The sequence below is a fragment of the Elephas maximus genome, chromosome 22 (assembly GCF_024166365.1).
Source record: "Elephas maximus indicus isolate mEleMax1 chromosome 22, mEleMax1 primary haplotype, whole genome shotgun sequence".
Lineage (NCBI taxonomy): Eukaryota > Metazoa > Chordata > Mammalia > Proboscidea > Elephantidae > Elephas > Elephas maximus.
In genome coordinates this window covers 27887533-27905884 of record NC_064840.1, presented here as the reverse complement: position 1 = coordinate 27905884, position 18352 = coordinate 27887533, and the positions used below count along the sequence as shown (strand labels likewise).

Below are 18352 nucleotides of genomic sequence, written 5' to 3'. Positions count from 1 at the left end.
AGATGGAAGCAACCAAGGTATCCATCAATGGATGAACGGATAAATAATTTATGATATATTCACACAGTAGAATACTATGCATCAATAAAGAACAATGAATCTGTGAAACATTGCATAACATGGAGGAATCTGGAAGGCATTATGCTGAGTGAAATCAGTCAGTTGCAAAATATTGTACAAGACCACTATTATAAGAATCCAAGGAACGGTTTAAAACAGAGAAGAAAATATTCTTTGATGGTTACAAGAGGGGGGCAGAGGGAGGGAGGGAGGGGGAAGGGGATTCATTAATTAGATAGTAGACAAGAACTAATTTAGGTGAAGAGAAAGACAACACATAATACAGGAGAGGTCAGCACAACTGGACTAAACCAAAAGCAAAGCAGTTTACTGAATAAACCGAATGTTTCAAAGGCCAGCGTAGCAGAGGCGGGGGTCTGGGGACCATGGTTTCAGGGAACATCTAGGTCAACTGGCATAATAAAATCTATTAAGAAAACATTCTGCATCCCACTTTGGAGAGTGGCGTCTGGGGTCTTCAGCGCTAACAAGTGGCCATCTAAGATGCATCAATTGGTCTCAGCCCACCTGGAACAAAGGAGAATGAAGAACACCAAAGACACAAGGTAATTATGAGCCCAAGAGAAAGAAAGGGCTACATGAACTAGAGACTACATCAGCCTGAGACCAGAAGAACTAGATGGTGCCTGGCTACAACCAATGACTGCCATGACAGGGAACACAACAGAGAACCCCTGAGGGAGCAGGAGAGCAGTAGGATGCAGACCCCAAATTCTCATAAAAAGATCAGACTTAATGGTCTGACTAAGACTAGAAGGATCCTGGAAGTTATGGTCCCCAGATCTTCTGTCAGCCCACGACAGGAACCATTCCCAAAGCCAACTCTTCAGACAGAGATAGAAAGTGATGCTGGTGAGGGGTGAGCGTCTTAGATCAAATAGATACATGAGACTATGTGGTTGGCTCCTGTCTGGAGGGGACGGAGGCTGGCTGAATGGACACGGAAATACAGGATGGAGAGAGTGTGTTGTCTCATTGGGGAAGAGCAACTAGGCGTATATAACAAGGTGTACATAAGTTTTTATATGAGAGACTGACTTGATTTGTAAACTTTGACTTAAAGCACAATAAAAATTAAAAAAAAAAAGGAAATACATGGGGTAAGAAAGCTAAAATCCTCATATATCGTAACAGGAAGGCAAGAGACTATCTAAAATCAGTAAATCCAAAGAGAACAATTTATGTATACATGGAGACAAATTCTAGAAAAACAGCTAAAACAGTTTCAAATGTTTGTGGGGAGGAGGATTAGAAGGGATGAGCAACTGCTGGTTTGTGTAATGAATCTTTTTGCACTATTTGACTCTAAATAACATACATGTGCTAACTTGAAAAAATTTTTTTGAAGAGAAAGCACACATGGAAAAGGAACAGAAAGAAAGAATGGGAGCTGTTTGGTTCTGCTTGGCAGCACCTGCTCTCAGAAGAAGTCCCCAAAAGTCTGAGCTGGCACGGTGAGCTGTCTCTTCTCGTCTCTGCTGTCTCTAAGGTTACTGACTGGGGCTGTCGCAAAGGAAAAGGCCCTCTGCCAGGAACCGGAAGCTCCTAGCCGAGATCCTCCACTTAAGTCAGACAGGGAAGAGAATTCGGGGGACTGCATATTTACCAAAGGTGTTCTCTGTGCCAAAAGCTTTATTTACAAGCATGTCTCACAGAATCCTCACACTGACTTTTAAGGTACAAGTACCTTTATTGTCTCCATTTTACAGATTAGGAAACAGAGGCTCCGAAAGATGAAATGAAGGTCTTCCCATGAGGTCAGGGCCAGGAGGTGAAGGAAATAGGATGGGAAGCCAGTCTGTGTCCCCACTATGATGAAGCTACGTGAGATGGCTGGGGAGGGAGGGGTGTCAAGTCTGTCTGTGCTCACTGCTGCCCCGGCCTAGAAACAGCCCAGCACCATGGGTGTTTGACAATTGACCAAATCAATGTTCAACTCCAAAGGCCAGGCTCCTGGCCACTGGGCTCTAATCACTGTCCCCAAACATCAAAACACACCCAGGACCCCACATTTAATTCCCAAGGGCACCACATACCCTTGTAAATTGCTAAAAAAATACCTCCAGGGAACTTTTTTAGGGCTCTAAATTCCTCTCTCTTGCAGTGGACGTTGCATCGCATTTGAGTCTGTGACATCAGTGAAAATTCTCTAGAAATTCAAAGTTTTTACCTTAGGGGTAGATTAGACGCAGCAGCACCTTAGAAAGTTACAGGGTTCCTATCTTTAAGGAGAGACTCCAGGTCCCTCAGAAACAGAATTTCAAAAGGGAATTAGAAGACAGTCAAGAGGAAAGTCAGTCATTGAGATTCTCGTGGGTTTTCAGGTCCCGCCCACTGAGCTGTATGAATTACCGTGCCAACGGGGATAATTGTGTTCTTAGTTTCTATTTGTTGATTGGGCAGTTTGAGGAGGTAAGAGAAGGGAGAAGAAATATTTTGTTGTTTAGGGGTTAAATACCTGAATAAAATAATCCTTATCTGGGCAGACTGGATGTGTTATTTCAAGTTTAACTCCAGTGCTTACCTAATTAGGTCATGGTTTCATGTGTGTTTGTGAATTAATGAAACTAAAAGAACCAAAAAAAAGGAAAAAAGGAGGATGAAATCAATCCTATGACTCTATTTTTTCCTTACTGTTTTAAAGTTAGACACTTTCCACTGAGATTACATTGCCACTGCATAGCAGAGATACCAAAAAAAAACACCCACTGCCGTCGTAAAAACCACTTATATCCAATAAGGCCACATACACACACACAAACAAAAAAAAAACCCAAACCAGTTTATCAAGTTGATTCTCACTCATGGCAATCCAATGTGTGTCAGAATAGAACTGTGCTCCATAGGGTTTTCAATGGTTGTGATCTTTTGGAAGTAGACTGCCAGGCCTTTCTTCTAAGGCACCTCTGGGTGGACTGGAACCATCAACCTTTCAGTTAGTCGCCAAGCACTTAACCATTTGTGCCACCACAAGGCCTTCAATAAGGTCGCAGAAATCATTAAATCAGATATAAGGGCAGGAAGTTCTCATACTTATTGGATACCCTTGGATTTATGCAGTTTACTCCAACTAAAGTAAATGGAAATCGGCATCCTTAAAAAGTAAAGATGTTAAAACATCAGGTAAAATTAAAACAGATTTACTAAAATTAGCACTGTCTTCCCAAACAAAATTGTTTGATCAAATTTCAGATAAAGCTCTTCTCAGCTAAGGAACAGACAGACACACACACACAAATTAAGCAACCCAGATTAACACTGGCTTTATTATACTGAAATGCTTTGGGCTCTTCTCATGTATTGGCAGTCCCCAGCTTTGAATGAGTGCCATTCCTAAATCTGCCTTTAAGTTGACTTTGTAAATAAGTCGGCACAGTTAGGGACAGTTTGTATCTAACGTCAGTCAAATGTTTGTCTTACTATATAGTACATGGCGTACATTTCTATGCATAAAAATCTTTAAAGAAACATTTTCAGATACACTAGAACATCTGTAACACAATAATACATAATAACAATGTTTTGATGCACACAGCAAAGTAGCACCCATTTGTTATTACAAACCATTGTATGTACCTTGATTTTCAACATAATGGGCTTTACCGGAGAACAGTTCCTAACTACAGGTAGGACATTCGTAGCCCAGGGACTGCCTGTATCGAAACTGAATTTAAATATGAGTCATATTTTACAATGACACTTACATGATTTAGCTTTTTCAGTATTTCTATTTCTGTTTCAACATTGAGAGCTGGATCCTTTGATAAACAAAATTAGAGTTCATTAGTAATAATAATAGCCAGTATTTTAAAAATATTTACAGTTAAATTTAGAGACCCAGAAAGGATAATGAATTAAATAACTCACCTAAAAACATTATGCAAAGGGCTTGGCAAACAGTTAAGCATTCAATCAACAGTACTAGCACTACATGCCAGGCCCCATGCCAAGCTTTTCATTCACAAAGATCATCTCATTTAGGCCTCACAATCCCCAAGTGAACTGGGTTCTATAATCATCCTCATTTTATAGGCAGGGCAACTGAGGCTCAGAGAAAAGACGTCACTTGCCCCCAGTTCCTACCACCAGAAGCAAATCTGTTTCCAAGCTAAACTGGTAAGGTCTACTTGTCTCATTAGCTGTGGACTGTTTATATATGTAAAAATGATATGCCAAACAAAAAACTCAGACAAGAATGTATTTGCTTAGGATGCATGAAGAAAATGTCAAGTCAGATTTCTAATAATACAGTAGGCACAGGTTCCAATTTCAGCTGCAGGCTAACATATTTACACCCATTGTGGGGAAAAGAAAATGCCTACCAGATTCTTCTGAGGAGAGAATGCTTCAGAGAACTGAAGCTGCTCTCCACTACAATTCCAAAAGGACAAATCCAGTAATCCAACCTCCCGGGCTACACACTCCACAAGCAAAGAGGATATAGAATTACATATTTATGTAGAAAGGATTTTGGCTCAGAAACTCAGATGTTTAATTTTAAAAGCCTGCCTCTTACTGTAAGCCGTTAAACTCATTACCAAGTCAGGGTGTAGTCTGATGATAGAGAGGTCTAAAAGAGTCCAGCATAATTTGTAGAATGAAATTAAAAAGGAAAATTTTGTTCCAAGTCATTAAGACTCTGGTAGGTATTTTCTTTCCCCCCAAACGGGGAACAAATCCAAAATCACAGGGGGAAAATCTATAACACAGGGAACGCAGAAAGGAAATTCCTCTTGCCCCGTGAGAATGGCATTGTCTAGGGAGAAAAAAAAAAAATTGATCTTTGAAGAATGAAGTATAATAGCCAGAAACAGCTGGCTGCAAAGAAAAATGTGATTAGGGGCTGCATTTTACATTACTCCGTCAGCTCCTGTGCGAAAAGGCCAAAACATTTGGCTGTTTCACCAACCCAGTAAATGTGGACCACAGAAAAAAATAATAAAATGAATGGCTACTATATAAAAAGACTTTTAACATAATGTAATTAAAATGAAAAAGCCCATAAACGCTAAGATATGCACTGCCACATTACCTAGCAGAGCAAAGAATTCATAATTACCTAAAAGATCAGCCAGTGAAACAGGTGAATAAATTACGACAAATGAAGTTGATGAAATAGAGACCCCATCATTAAAAAGGATACTTTAGGAAAGAGCTTATAATATAATGTGTATTTGGAAAAGCAAAATACAAAATTGTATATACAATATGATTTCAACCATCTAAAAACATGAATTCATATGAACAAAGACTAAAAGGAAAGAGAAAACTGAAAACAGCTGTCAGGGTACAGCGGTGGGATCACGGCTGGATTTTTTTTTTTTTTTTCCTAATTTCCTTTCATTCATTGTAAAAAAGTCTCGTAACAACTTTGAACTCGGAAGGAAAAAATTAACTTCCTGCTATGTACATTGTTAAGCACAACCCAATATTTTTGGAAACAAATAATTACAAGTGAAAGTTTCTATATTAGTTGAAGATACTAGAAATTTTTAAATATTCTACGATACTCACAAATTCATATATCTGAGCAGTAGGTTCTTCCTGAGATTGAAAATCACCACTCTAAGGTTATTTTGGGAAGTTAAGGAGTGTCAAGGACAGCTGAACAGCTGAGCTGAGCAGTCACAAACACAGGTTACTTACTGCCTCTCTCGCAGAGCCAATAGCAAACTTCCTTTTGCTGATGATCTTTATAGCTACTTTCTTACATGTTTTCCTCTCAAAAGCGAGCTTCACCTCTCCACAGGCACCACTATAGAGAAAAATATAGTGAAAAACACTGTCAGGATGTGTTTAATCACCAGAACTACCCCTCTTGAGTCTGCCTCAACTATTACAAAATAAACAGTCCATAAAACAACCCTTCCATTGTCTCCGTTTTCAGAGAATACAGTGAAACCTCAAAAGTGTAAAATTTCAAGAGCATAAGTGGACCATCCGACAACTCTGCATCCACTCCAAAGTCCACTTTTTAAGCTGAGTGACACACACTTTAGACTCACGGTCACCCCAGATTGTGAAATGCGCAGAAAGACACTAAGAACAAATGAAAGCAAAATGACTTAGTGCATTTTTCCACAAATAACATGCCCACGTAAATAGCACACCCACAAATACAACGCGCAGCAGAGCTCCATCACGAAAATGGCAGGGGACGGGGGCTGCGTGGTTGACAAAAGACATGTCACGTGTGCATTATTTGTGTAAAAATATGGAATCCTACAGGTCTGGGAGAAATCAAATAGAGCAAGGTCTTCCCTGGTCAAAAATGAATGTCCAAAACAAATAGCAGGAAACAGAAACTACAAAGGAATTACATTCATTGATACACTTCTCTTTCCTTATCCTCTATCTTCAAAGGAAACGCATAAGCAGTAGATTCCATGAATTATACCACAAATAAAATCACAATACCTAAGAACAACAGAATGAACGTAATTAATGTCACCAAACTGAACATGTAAAAAATGTTGATATGGTAAATGTTTTGTTTCATATACATATATACTTTTCATTTAATTTACCACAATTTTAAAAACCTGTCTAAAAAACACAGAATATGCATGTGAAAAGAAAATTCAAATAACATAATCACCCAGTCTATAAATATGCATATTTGAAAACGAAATATCAAGACAAAAAAGTAAACTTTTAATAAATGTATTAGTATCATATAAAAAAACAGTACTACAGAATTAACCTGCTTGGAGCAAACTCTTACACAGATTTGCAATTTATTAGGACACTACTACTAAGGTAAGAATACTATCCAGGTTACTAACTAGCACAGGTTAACCCTAAGTGTGCCCTGTTTTCCAAAGCATGGTCAGCCCAAAGCAGTAACTACTACAGTCTCAGCCATCCATTACCTGCCTGAAGTCAACTGTTAAAACTGTTTCTTTTAAGTTGTGATAAATATGTAACATTTTTCATTTCAACACTTCACATGCACAATTCAGTGACATTAATTATGCCTGTCTTCATCGTTCAACCATCACCACCATCTGTGTACAAATTTTTCCATCATCCTTAACAAAAGCTCAGTCCCCTGTGTGATGAGTTCCCCTTTCTCCCTCCCTCCCACTCGTCCCTGGTAATCACTAATAAACACTTATCTCTATAAACCTGTCTACTCTAGATATTTCATATAAATGGGATCACACAATATTTGTCCTTTTGTGACTGACTTATTTCACTCAGGATGTTTTCAAGGTTCATCCACGTGGTAGCATGAATCAGGACTTCTTCTCTTTATGATCAAGTAATATTCCATTATATGTATGTACCACATTTTATTTATTCATTCAGCTTTTGGTGGACATTGAGGCTATTTCAATCTTTTGGCTATTGTGAATAGTGCTACAATGAACATTTTTGTTGTAACTACTGTTCTTTAAATCTGCTCAAAACACTTTCTAATTCTCACCTTTAACTTGAGAAATCCTCCCAGACTTCATGCAGCTCTAGTGTCTACCATGGTACAACCCCCACTCCTAGTGCCATGGGGTTGATAAATCAAAACCAAACTAACTCACTGCTGTTGAGTTGATGCCGATTCATAGCAACGCTATGGGAGAGAGTAAAATTGCCCTGTAGGGTTTCCAAGGCTGTAATCTTTATGACAGTAGACTGCCACATCTTCTTCCCGTGGAGCAACTGGTACGTTCAAACTGCCAACCTTTCATTTAGCAGCCGAGTGCTTAACCATTGCACCACAAGGGCTCCTTTAATGGGGTTGATACATGACCAAAATTGAGCCAGTTAGGGGTAAATCTTCATGACCTTAAATTTGGCAATGAATTTTTAGATATGACAATAAAAGCACAAGCAAAAATGAGAAAAATAAATCGGATTTCATCAAAATTAAAAACTTGTGCACTTCAAAGGACACCATCAAGAAGGCAAAAAGAAAACCCACAGAATGGGTGAAAATATTTGCAAATCACGTATCAGATAAGGGACATGTATCTAGAACACATAAAGAACTCTTGCAACTTAATAACAAAAAGACAAACTAATTTTAAAAATGGGCAAAAGCTTTGAATAGACATTTCTCCAAAGAAGATATACAAATGGCCAATAAGTATATATAAAGATGCTAAACATCAGTAGTCAACAGGAAAATGCAAATCCAAACCACAATGCAATAGTACTTGATACCAACTAGAATGATTACAATAAAAAAGAAAAATAACAAGTGTCAGTGAAGATATGGAGAAACAAAAACTCTTATACTTTGCTGGTAGGATAATAAAATGGTTCAACCACTTTGGAAAACAGTCTGGCAGTACCCTCCAAATGCTAAGCATAAAGTTACCATATGATCCAGCAACTGCAATCCTAGGTATATAACCAAGAGTAATGAAAGCATACGTCGACACAAAAACTTGTAAGCGAATGTTCACAGAAGCATTATTCAGAACAGCCAAATAGTGGAAACATTCCAAATGTCTATCGATTAACAGATATGATGATAAACAAAACATGGTACATTTAACATAATGGAACATTTGGCAATACAAAGAAATAACATGAATGAACCTTGAAAACATTATGCTAGTTGAAAGAAGCTATAAAAGACCACATATTGAATAATTTCATCTATATGAAATGTTCAAAATAGGCACAGGCATAGAGACAGCCAGTAGATTTGTGGTTGCCAGGGGTAAAGGGAGGGGGTGATGGGAACTGAGAGCTAATGAGCACGACACTACTTTGGGGGGTGATAAAAATGTTCTAAAATTGATTGTACTAATGGTAGCAAAACTCTGTGAATATACTAAAAACCATAGAATTGTACAGCTTAAATGGGGAATTGTATGGTATTTAAGTTATATCTCGGTTATATAAATCTGCTGGAAAAAAATGGTCACTTAAGATAAAAGTTATAAGGAAAAAATCATTAATTTCCATTGATCATTATCAAATACATCGATAATACGCCTAAAACAAGTAACATCCTACTGATATTTTATGAATAGATAATGAATGATAACCAAAAGCTAACCAATGATAAATGTTCAGTAAAATATAAATAAAGTACAGTTTTGATAAGAAAAAAAAAAAAATTACCTTCCAAGGGTTTTTGACATGATGTATTGGTCTCTCAGTTCTTTAGGATAAACTGACTGGTCATCTACAGTCAGATCAAAAAATACAAAAACTAAGGAGAAAAGGGCAGAAACAGGTATTGTTAACTCATTCAACAAAAAAAAGATAATTGAGCCTATAATTTAAAAAATTCATGGAATGTAAAAAGATTATTTAAAATCACATTTAATATGTAACCCTAAATGAATTATTTAGCTATGTTAATGCACATTGTGAAACCCTTGGGAAATAATAGTCAAATTTCATCCTTCAATGGAAATATACAGCATTGCTCTCACTACTTTGCAGGAAATTCATAATATAAATGCTATTCTTATTCCTTGACCTCAGAATATTAATCAACTGTACTAATCTAAAATACTCATGCAGATTAGCCCAGCCCCAGAACCAAAAAGCAATTAGTCTGGGCCTAGAAATAAAGTTCTAGGTAAGAACACATCTCAAGAAAAATTAGAACACAAGGCGCCACACCAAAAAAAATAAAAAAAAATAAACCCATTGCCATCAAGTCGATTCCGACTCATAGCGACCCTATGGGACAGAGTAGAACTGCCCCACTGGGTTTCCAAGGAGCAGCTGATAGATTTGAACCGCCTACCTTTTGGTTAGCAGCCAAGCTCCTAACCACTGCGCCACCAGGGCTCCCTAGGCAAGTACATATCTCAATAAAAATTAGAACACAAGTCACCATACTTGTACAGTAAAATCTGCGAAACCCGGAAGCTGGGTAAAGCAGAACCCTATTAGAGAAGGAAAACTCAAATATTTTCCACCAAAATGAGTGACAGAAAAGTGTTAAGACTGTATCCTGTCAAAGGCGGAAAACTTGCAAGAGACCCAGAACAAGGCAGTCCTGCCAAGTTCCAGCTCTCACAGGTTTCACCATATTATTTTCTCTAAGCCATTTATACATGTACATATCTGGTATTTTATACTGCAAACCATCTTGAATCTATGTGTAAAGCTAGATAAATAGCATTTTCCAAACAAATCCCTTTCATCTCTCTACTATTTGGCCTGTAACTAAAAAAAAAAAAAATTTAATAATTTAACCACGTACCTCAGCCAAGCTTATAATCAGTTACCAAGCATTTAAATCTAAAGAGTCATCTATAGTAAATTTACAACTGCTTATAATATCTACAAAAGAGTGAAATTTATTAAGGCACTTGAGCTAGTCAGGTTTCACGTGACAGGCTTTGGCCTCCCCGGTGTAACCTAAGGTTTTGGTCTCCAGCACAAATCTGAGCCACCTGAGTGTGCTTTATTCCACGTTGATATTCAGAGCGTAGACATTCGCCTAGAGAGTGAGACGTGTTAGCCTCCCACGACCTAACTCTTCTGTGCTTGTGGATATTTATGAAGCTATATGTTCCAGTGGCATCCAAAAATCTGGGAATGTGAAGGGCTGTGGGGATATATGTCTCCTAAGTGTCAAGAACTGCTTCAGGGATTACAATCGTGGTCATCCACACAAGCCAGGGAGGTAATCTACATGGGTGAGGCCGGGTTGAGTGTAACACAGCATGGAATAGTGGGTACTTGAACCGGAAACCATATCTCCCACCTAAGGGAGGCACTCCCCCGCACCCACCACGTGCAGATCCCAGAGATACGGAAACACAGGATCTGTGTGCTCAGGTATTCTAACTTTTCAAACAAATCTGGATTTTCAGGTTAAAGTTACAAATATTAGAAAATGCCCAATAAAATGTCAACAGGTTGAATGCAGCCCACAGAGTATTGGTTTGGTCCACTATAATCAGGCACCTTTGTCCAAATTTAAAAAGGTGCTCCTTAGGAAGACCAAAGAGAAAAAGGTGCCCCACATGGGCAAACCAATTAGAAAAAGGCAGCACACAGCTTGTCAGGTGGAAGACAGCCCAAATTTCAATGCCCAGTTGCCCCCTCGACCAGGTGCTCACAAATAGTGGAACATTATGAAGCTGCCGTGACTATAACTATCAGGCAGAAACAAGGAAAACGAAGTCAATCATAAAATGCCCTTGAGAATGCCCAGTATAGTCACTGGAAACCCTGGTGGTGTAGTCGTTAAGTGCTACCAAAAGGTCAGCAGTTCAAATCCACTAGGTGCTCTTTGGGAACTCTATGGGGCAGCTCTACTCTGTCCTATAGGGTCGCTATGAGTCAGAATTGACTCGATGGCAAAGGGTTTAGCTTTTTTTTTTTTTTTTCGGTACAGTCATGGTTCCCAGATGCCAGTGTTAAGATGAGCTGCATAAGAGCCACCCAAACAAAACCAAAACCAAACCTGTTGCCGTCGATCAATTCCGACTCATAGCAACCCTACAGGAGAGTGGAGCTGCCCCATAGGGTTTCCAAGCCTATAAGTCTTTACAGAAGTAGACAGGAACATCTCTCTCCCACGGAGCAGCTGGTGGATCAAACTGCTGACCTTTGGGTTCACAGCCAAGTGCTTTAACCACTTCGCCACCAACACTCCATCACCTGGACAGGACACTGCAAATCCTCAGACCTACTGGATCAGAATGTGTGGTAGAGTGCCTGAAAATCTGTATTTTTAAGATGATACCCCTCTCCCAAATGCACCTACCCCTCCAAGTCACTATGACTCTCAGGTAGGTTTAGAAAGCTCTGGGTTTTTTATATAAAAGAAACAAAAGTATTCCTCTTGTCTAAGGAATTAAAAACACTATGAGCTGTCTTTAGCACTCTAGGTTATTTTTGTCAGTTATTCTTTCTAGGGAAACCCTGGTGGCGTAGTGGTTAAGTGCTATGGCTGCTTGGAGATTGGACCAGAGGGTCAGCAGTTTGAATCCACCAGGTGCTCCTTGGAAACTCTATGGGGCAGTTCTACTCTGTCCTATAGGGTCACTGAGTCGGAATTGACTCAACAGCACTGGGTTTGGTTTTGGTTTATTCTTTCTAGACAACTCTGAATGACAGATGTTCATTTTTAAATGTGAGATTCATGAAGTTTTAGGAGTGGATGCTTACAAGACGATACCTGATAATGACAATAAATGTCTTCACTTGCACAGGGTAATAACCATGTGGTACTTAAGAAGTTTTTTTTACTTAAGAAGGTCGAAGGTGTACATTGAGCCTCTTATGGAAAAAGCCATAGTCTAATGACTGGCATATAACAAGTGCTCAATAACTGTATGCAAAGATGGATGTACAGATGGACAGGTAAGGAGGAGGGAGGGAGGAAGTGAAGAATAAAGGATAAATTAATGGCCTAAAACAACAACTCAGACGTATCTAAGACTGATGTGGTATAAACTGAGTCAATTAATGAACTATAATTTATCTTAAGCAATGTGTTAATTCGCATGACAGGATACAGCTTTAAATAAAACCATCAAACCAATGAAACCTAAGAAAATCTGCCTTGCTATAACTTCTTCATAGTTTAAAAATGCAATTAGGTAACATGTTTGGTGCTTCTGTTCTGCCTCCTAGTTTGCTGCATAGTGCCTGAGGTCTTAAAAGCTTACAAGCTGCCATCTGAGGTGCATCAACTGGTCTCTATTCACCTGCAGCAACGGAGGAAAAAGACTCAGGAGGAGGAGGAAATGGAATGTGTGGCTAATTGCCTCCACAAACATCTGCCTCCTTTGCCATGAGACCAGAAGAACTGGATGGTGTCCAGCTACTATTGCTAAACACTTTGATCAAAAATTCTATAGAAGAATCCTGATCAAAAGGAGGAAAATGCAGAACAGACTTCATATTTTCATGGACTCCAGGCTTTCTAGAGCCATGGAGGCTGGATGAACCCTTTAAGCTACTGTCCTGAGATAATTTTTAAACTTTAAAACCAACAATAGTTTAGCTTAACTAGTAAAAAAAAAATGTCTGCCTTGTGCATTATGCTCTTTTAAGATCTATCTATATGGGATCAAACTGACAACAGCAACCCGAAGATTAGAAAGGAACCTTAGAGGACAGTAAGTTTATGTCAATGGGGGAGGAACAACTCAGAAAAGGAGGGTGAGAATGGTTGTACGACTCGAAGAATATAATCAGTGCCACTGAATTGTACATGTAGAAACTGTTGAATTGGTGTATGTTTTGCTGTGTATATTCTCAACAACAAATAAAGTTTTTTTAAAAAAATGCAATTAAGACTGAATTGAATCTTGAATGCAAACTCTCTTAAACCATAATCTACAAAGACAAAAACGTCAATCTTCCTTTTATATAAAAAAAACCCAGTGCCGTGGAGTCGAATAGGAGGGGAAAAAAAATCCAGTAACCACAACATCATAATATTACCTTTATTATTCCATACTGAAAGTGCAATTTCACAATTGTTATTCAACGGAAGGCGTCTTCCTTTCCCTACAAGCTCTCTATTTACAAAGGTTCCATTCCCACTGTGATCTTCTATGTATGCGATGTAAGAGTTTTTAGGACCCATTTCCTAAAATAGAGAACATTTTATTTCAAAGTTTTAACAGAGGGGATTTATAGAGAAACAATATCTAAGAGAAATGACTATATTACCAGCTCTCCCAAGTATATGGATATTTGTCACCTACTCTGAAAATCCGAAAGTGTTTCTTGCTATATGTCCGGTATTTGTCTGTTCTTTTCAGCAGTGGCTCATCGAAGCAATATTCACAGCTTCTGTCTCTCCCAAACCAGTAGTTGTCATTAACACACTCTGTAACACAAAAGCACAAACCACAGGGCTATTGAATTTAATGTAGCAAACACCTCGAAAAAAAAAGTTCATAAATTCTACTTGTAGGAAAATAGCCTAAGAAGGTGATCAAAATTATAGATTTGTTTGCGAAAGATTTTATAGCATTCAGTTAAGGGGGAAAATAAAATTTTCCAACCATAGGTTCAATATTTAATTATGAAATAATAAGCAGTCATTAAAAGTCCTCAAATAATCTTCATGACTTATAATAATAGTTACAATATTAACAAACTCCTGCTTAATACTCACCAAAGGTTTCCCACTAAATATAAAAATTGTACTCCTCCTCATGGCCTGCTAGATGCAGAATCTGGCCTCTGCCTCCTTTCCAACCATACCTTATACCCCTACCCCGTTGCTAATTATATAGCAACCCTGAACAGGCTGGGCTCACACCTGCTTCAGGGCCCTTGCGCTTTCTCTCCCCCCAGCTACGTGAATGGTTCATTCTATATTGTCTTTCAGGGTAAGACTCAAATATCATCATCTCCCACTAGACTTTCTACAGAAGCAAATCCCTACCTCGCCATCCACCTCTCATCATAATGATATCCTGTTTTACTTCCTTTAATTGTAATCATCTTGATTATCTGTATATTAGCACCCCTCGTTAGAACAAAAACTCCAGCCTTGGCTCAGTTGTTTAAGAGTACAGTGCCAGTACCTAGGAAAATTCAAATGGTAGGCAATTAAATGTTCAAAAGACAAACCAGAGAAAATATTAGTAACTTATAGCACAGATGATTAATTCCCTTAATATAGATAAAATGCATACAAATCAATAAGACAAACAACCCAATTGAAAAAGAGTAAAGAATATGAAAAGATAACTTACAAGGGGTGGAAACACAAATGGCTCAAGTATATGAAGAGATATCTGAGGTAACTCAATACAAGAAACTTTTAAAAACAAAACTATATTAGCATTCCCTGTTTCACCTATCCAATTGATAAAGATCAAAAAGTCTCATATTACTCCATTGTCCATCAAAAGATAGACGAACAAACAAAATGCAGTGTATATATGCAATAGAATAGTATGCATTATATAAAATCCAACACCTCTTTATGATAAAAGAATACTCAAAAAACTAGGAATAGGAGGGAACCTGTCCAAGCTGATAAAGCGTATCTACCAAAAACATAAAAACAGCTAACATCATACTAACCCTATAGTGCAGTTCTACTCTGTCTTACAGGGTCGCTATGAGTCAGAATCAACTGGATGGCAATGGGTTTTTTTTAACATCATACTTAATGGTGAGAAACTGTAACCTTTCCCAGTAAGACAGGGAATAAGACAAGGATGCCCACTGTCCCTATTTTTAGTCAACATGTACTAGAGGTTTTAGCCAGGACAATTAGGAACGAAAAAGAAATAGGAAGCATCCAGATTGGAAAGGATGATGGCACAATCTTGTATACAGGAAATTCATAAAAAGGAATAAGGTTCTGATATATAATACAACATGGATGAATCCTAAAGAAATAAGCCAGAAACAAAAGGAAAAAATATTATCCCAACTATATGAGGTACCTAAGAATAGGCAAATTCATAGGGACAAAAAGGAGAACAGAGGTTACCAGGGGCTAAGGGGAGAGGATAAATGAGAAGTTATTATTTAATGAGTATAGAGTTTCTGTTTGGGATGATAAAAAAGATATGGAAATAGACAGTAGTGACAGTTACACAACATTGTGAATGTACTAACACCACTGAATTGTACACTAAAAAATGGTTAAAATGGCAAACTTTACATTATGTATGTTTTATAACAGTTAAAAAAAAGTCTCAAACTGTGTTGGCCATCGATGTGGAGGAGCAGGCACAGTCAAACACTACCAGTAGAAATGTGAATTTGTACACAGTGTAGGAAGCACAATTAGGCAAAATCAATCAGAATTACATATGCACACACCCTATTTTGGATTGAATTGTGTCCCCCCAAATATGTGTTGGAATCCTAACCCCTATACCTATGGCCTGACCCAAGCCATATCGTTTCAATCGCCTCATATGCATGTGAAAGCCAGACAATGAAAAAGGCAGAAAAAAAACTGACACATTCTGACTGTAGGTGAAGAATATTGAATATCCTGTGGACTGCCAGAAGTATGAACAAATCAGTCTTAGAAGAAATACAACCAGAATGCTCCTTAGAAGCAAGGATAGCCAGACTTCAGCTTGCTTACTTTGGGCACACCATCAGGAAAGACCAATCACCAGAAAGGGGCTTCAAGGTTGGTAAAGTAGAGGGTCAGCGAAAACAAGGGAAGCCTTCACTGAGAGAGACTGACACAACAGCTGTAACAATAGACTCAAATACTGCAACCATCATGATGCGGGCTCAGTGACAGTATTTCATTCTGCTGTATATAAGGTCTCTGTGTCACAGCCAACTTGAGGACACCTAACAGCAACAACATACCTGTACACGGAATCTAATCTAATGTAATCACCTTTCATAATGCAACCTAATGTAATGTAATGTAATGTAATCAATCAGTTGAGGTCATAGGGTGGATAGGAAACCTAGTCATCTCTGAGTTCTAGAAAAAGCACCATAGACACTGGCATGCATGCACATACAGAGGAAGAGAACATGTGAGGACACTCTACAAGCCAAGAACCAAGGAACACCCGGGGCTACCAGAACAGTGAGAAATTAAGTTTCTGTTCTTTAAAGCTTGTTACAGCTGCACTAGCTAAGATACATCCATTGACTTGGAAATTTCACTTGAAAAAATTTATCCTGTACCCAGTTACCACTGCCGACTGCTCTGGCAGGGATCACAATAGAGGGTCCAAACAGAGTGGGAAAAAAATGTAGAACAAAACTCAGAATTCACACACACACAAAAACTAACCAGGTCCTCTGGTCTGACAGAGACTGGAGAAATCACAAGCGTATGGTCCACGGATACCCTTTTAACTCAGTACTGAAGTCACTCCTGAGGCTCATTCTTCAGACAAAGATCAGACAGGTCTATAAGGCCAACAGAGCCCTATGATGTAGCGGTTAGGAGTTCGGCTGCTAGCCAAAAGGTTAGCAGTTTGAATCCACCGCTCCTTGAAAACCCTATGGTGCAGTTCTATGCTGTCCTATAGGGTCGCTATGAGTCAGAATCAACTTGACAGCAACAGGTATAAGGCCAACAATAACACACATAAATGACGTCGATTCATAGCTCAATTATGAATATGAGACTAATGGGCAAATCAGCCCAAAAGCAAAGGTGAGAAGGCAGGAAAGGACAGAAAAACTGGATGAATGAAAACAGAGAATCTGGGGTGGAGAGGGGGAGAGTGTTGACACATCACAGGGCTGGCAACCAATTTGGCAACAAAACTATTTGTGTATTAACTGTATAACGAGAAACTAATTTGTTCTGTAAACTTTGACCTAAATCACAATAAAAAAAAAAAAAAAAATCCTGCAACCTTCACCTAAAGCACAATTAAAAAAAAAAAAATGGTGAAAGGGAAAAAAAAATTTATCCTGCAACACTGTCCTCGTACGGACAGGTAAAGTGAAGCTTGCCTCCAAAATGTCTCCCTTTGATTCCATTCTGTTTAGACCTTTGGCCTGTCTTCTTCCTCTTTTCTTTAACATTATTTACCCATTTTACAAATGAGGACTGTGAGGTTCAGAGAAGTAATATCACCTACCTGAGGTCTCACAGCTAGCAGAGGACAGAGCTAAGACTTAAACCCAAGTCTTTCTAACTGCAGGACCCTCATCCTTGCCCCCTTAACAATTATACACCCATATTTATTTTTTTCCTTTTTTTTGTTTTTTTCCTCCTCTCTCTTTCTCTACCAGTTTCTCTCACTTTCATTTCAAACAGGAACAAGCCTCCCTTGGGCTCCACAGTTACCTTGGCTGCTAATTTCTTTACCCTTCATGGCGAAAGTATATCCCAAAACACTCTCACCCCATACTCACTTCTTTCCCATATTATAGGTTAAGAACATAAGCTTAAAGTCTTAAAGTCCCTGGTTCAAATCCTTCCTCTACAACTTCTGACTGTAATACTGTAGACAAGTTACTTAATTTCTTTCTAAGCCTCAGTTTGCTATTCAGTAAAATAGAGCTAAGAATAATAATTCTCACTCATAAGATCATTGTAAGGTTTCAATAATAGGGTTCAACTACTATACCCAACAACTGCTGAATACCCATTCTTCTCAAATGCACATGGAACATTTTCCAGGATAAACCCTAAGCTAAGTCAGAAATTGCCCTCAGAAAGACAGCACACAATACAGGGGAGGTCAGCACAGTTGGACTAAACCAAAAGCAAAGAAGTTTCCTGAATAAACTGAATGCTATGAAGGCCAGCGTAGCTGGGGCAGGGGTCGGGACCATGGTTTCAGGGGACATCTAAGTCAACTGACGTAATAAAATCTATTAAGAAAACATTCTGCATCCCACTTTGAAGAGTGGCATCTGGGGTCTT

General features: G+C 38.5%; 1 protein-coding gene across 2 annotated transcripts in view; it reads right to left on the bottom strand.

Annotated features, from left to right (window-relative positions):
• The window catches only part of CHEK2 (checkpoint kinase 2), a 47297-nt gene that overhangs the window by 20579 nt on the left and 8366 nt on the right, over positions 1-18352 (bottom strand). For both annotated transcript variants that reach the window (XM_049866451.1, XM_049866452.1), the window contains exons 3-7: positions 13725-13849; positions 13459-13606; positions 9157-9247; positions 5728-5836; positions 3786-3839 (exon numbers count right to left, since the gene is read on the bottom strand). In XM_049866451.1, the coding sequence (XP_049722408.1) occupies positions 3786-3839; positions 5728-5836; positions 9157-9247; positions 13459-13606; positions 13725-13849 (527 nt within the window). The remainder of the gene's footprint in view (positions 1-3785; positions 3840-5727; positions 5837-9156; positions 9248-13458; positions 13607-13724; positions 13850-18352) is intronic.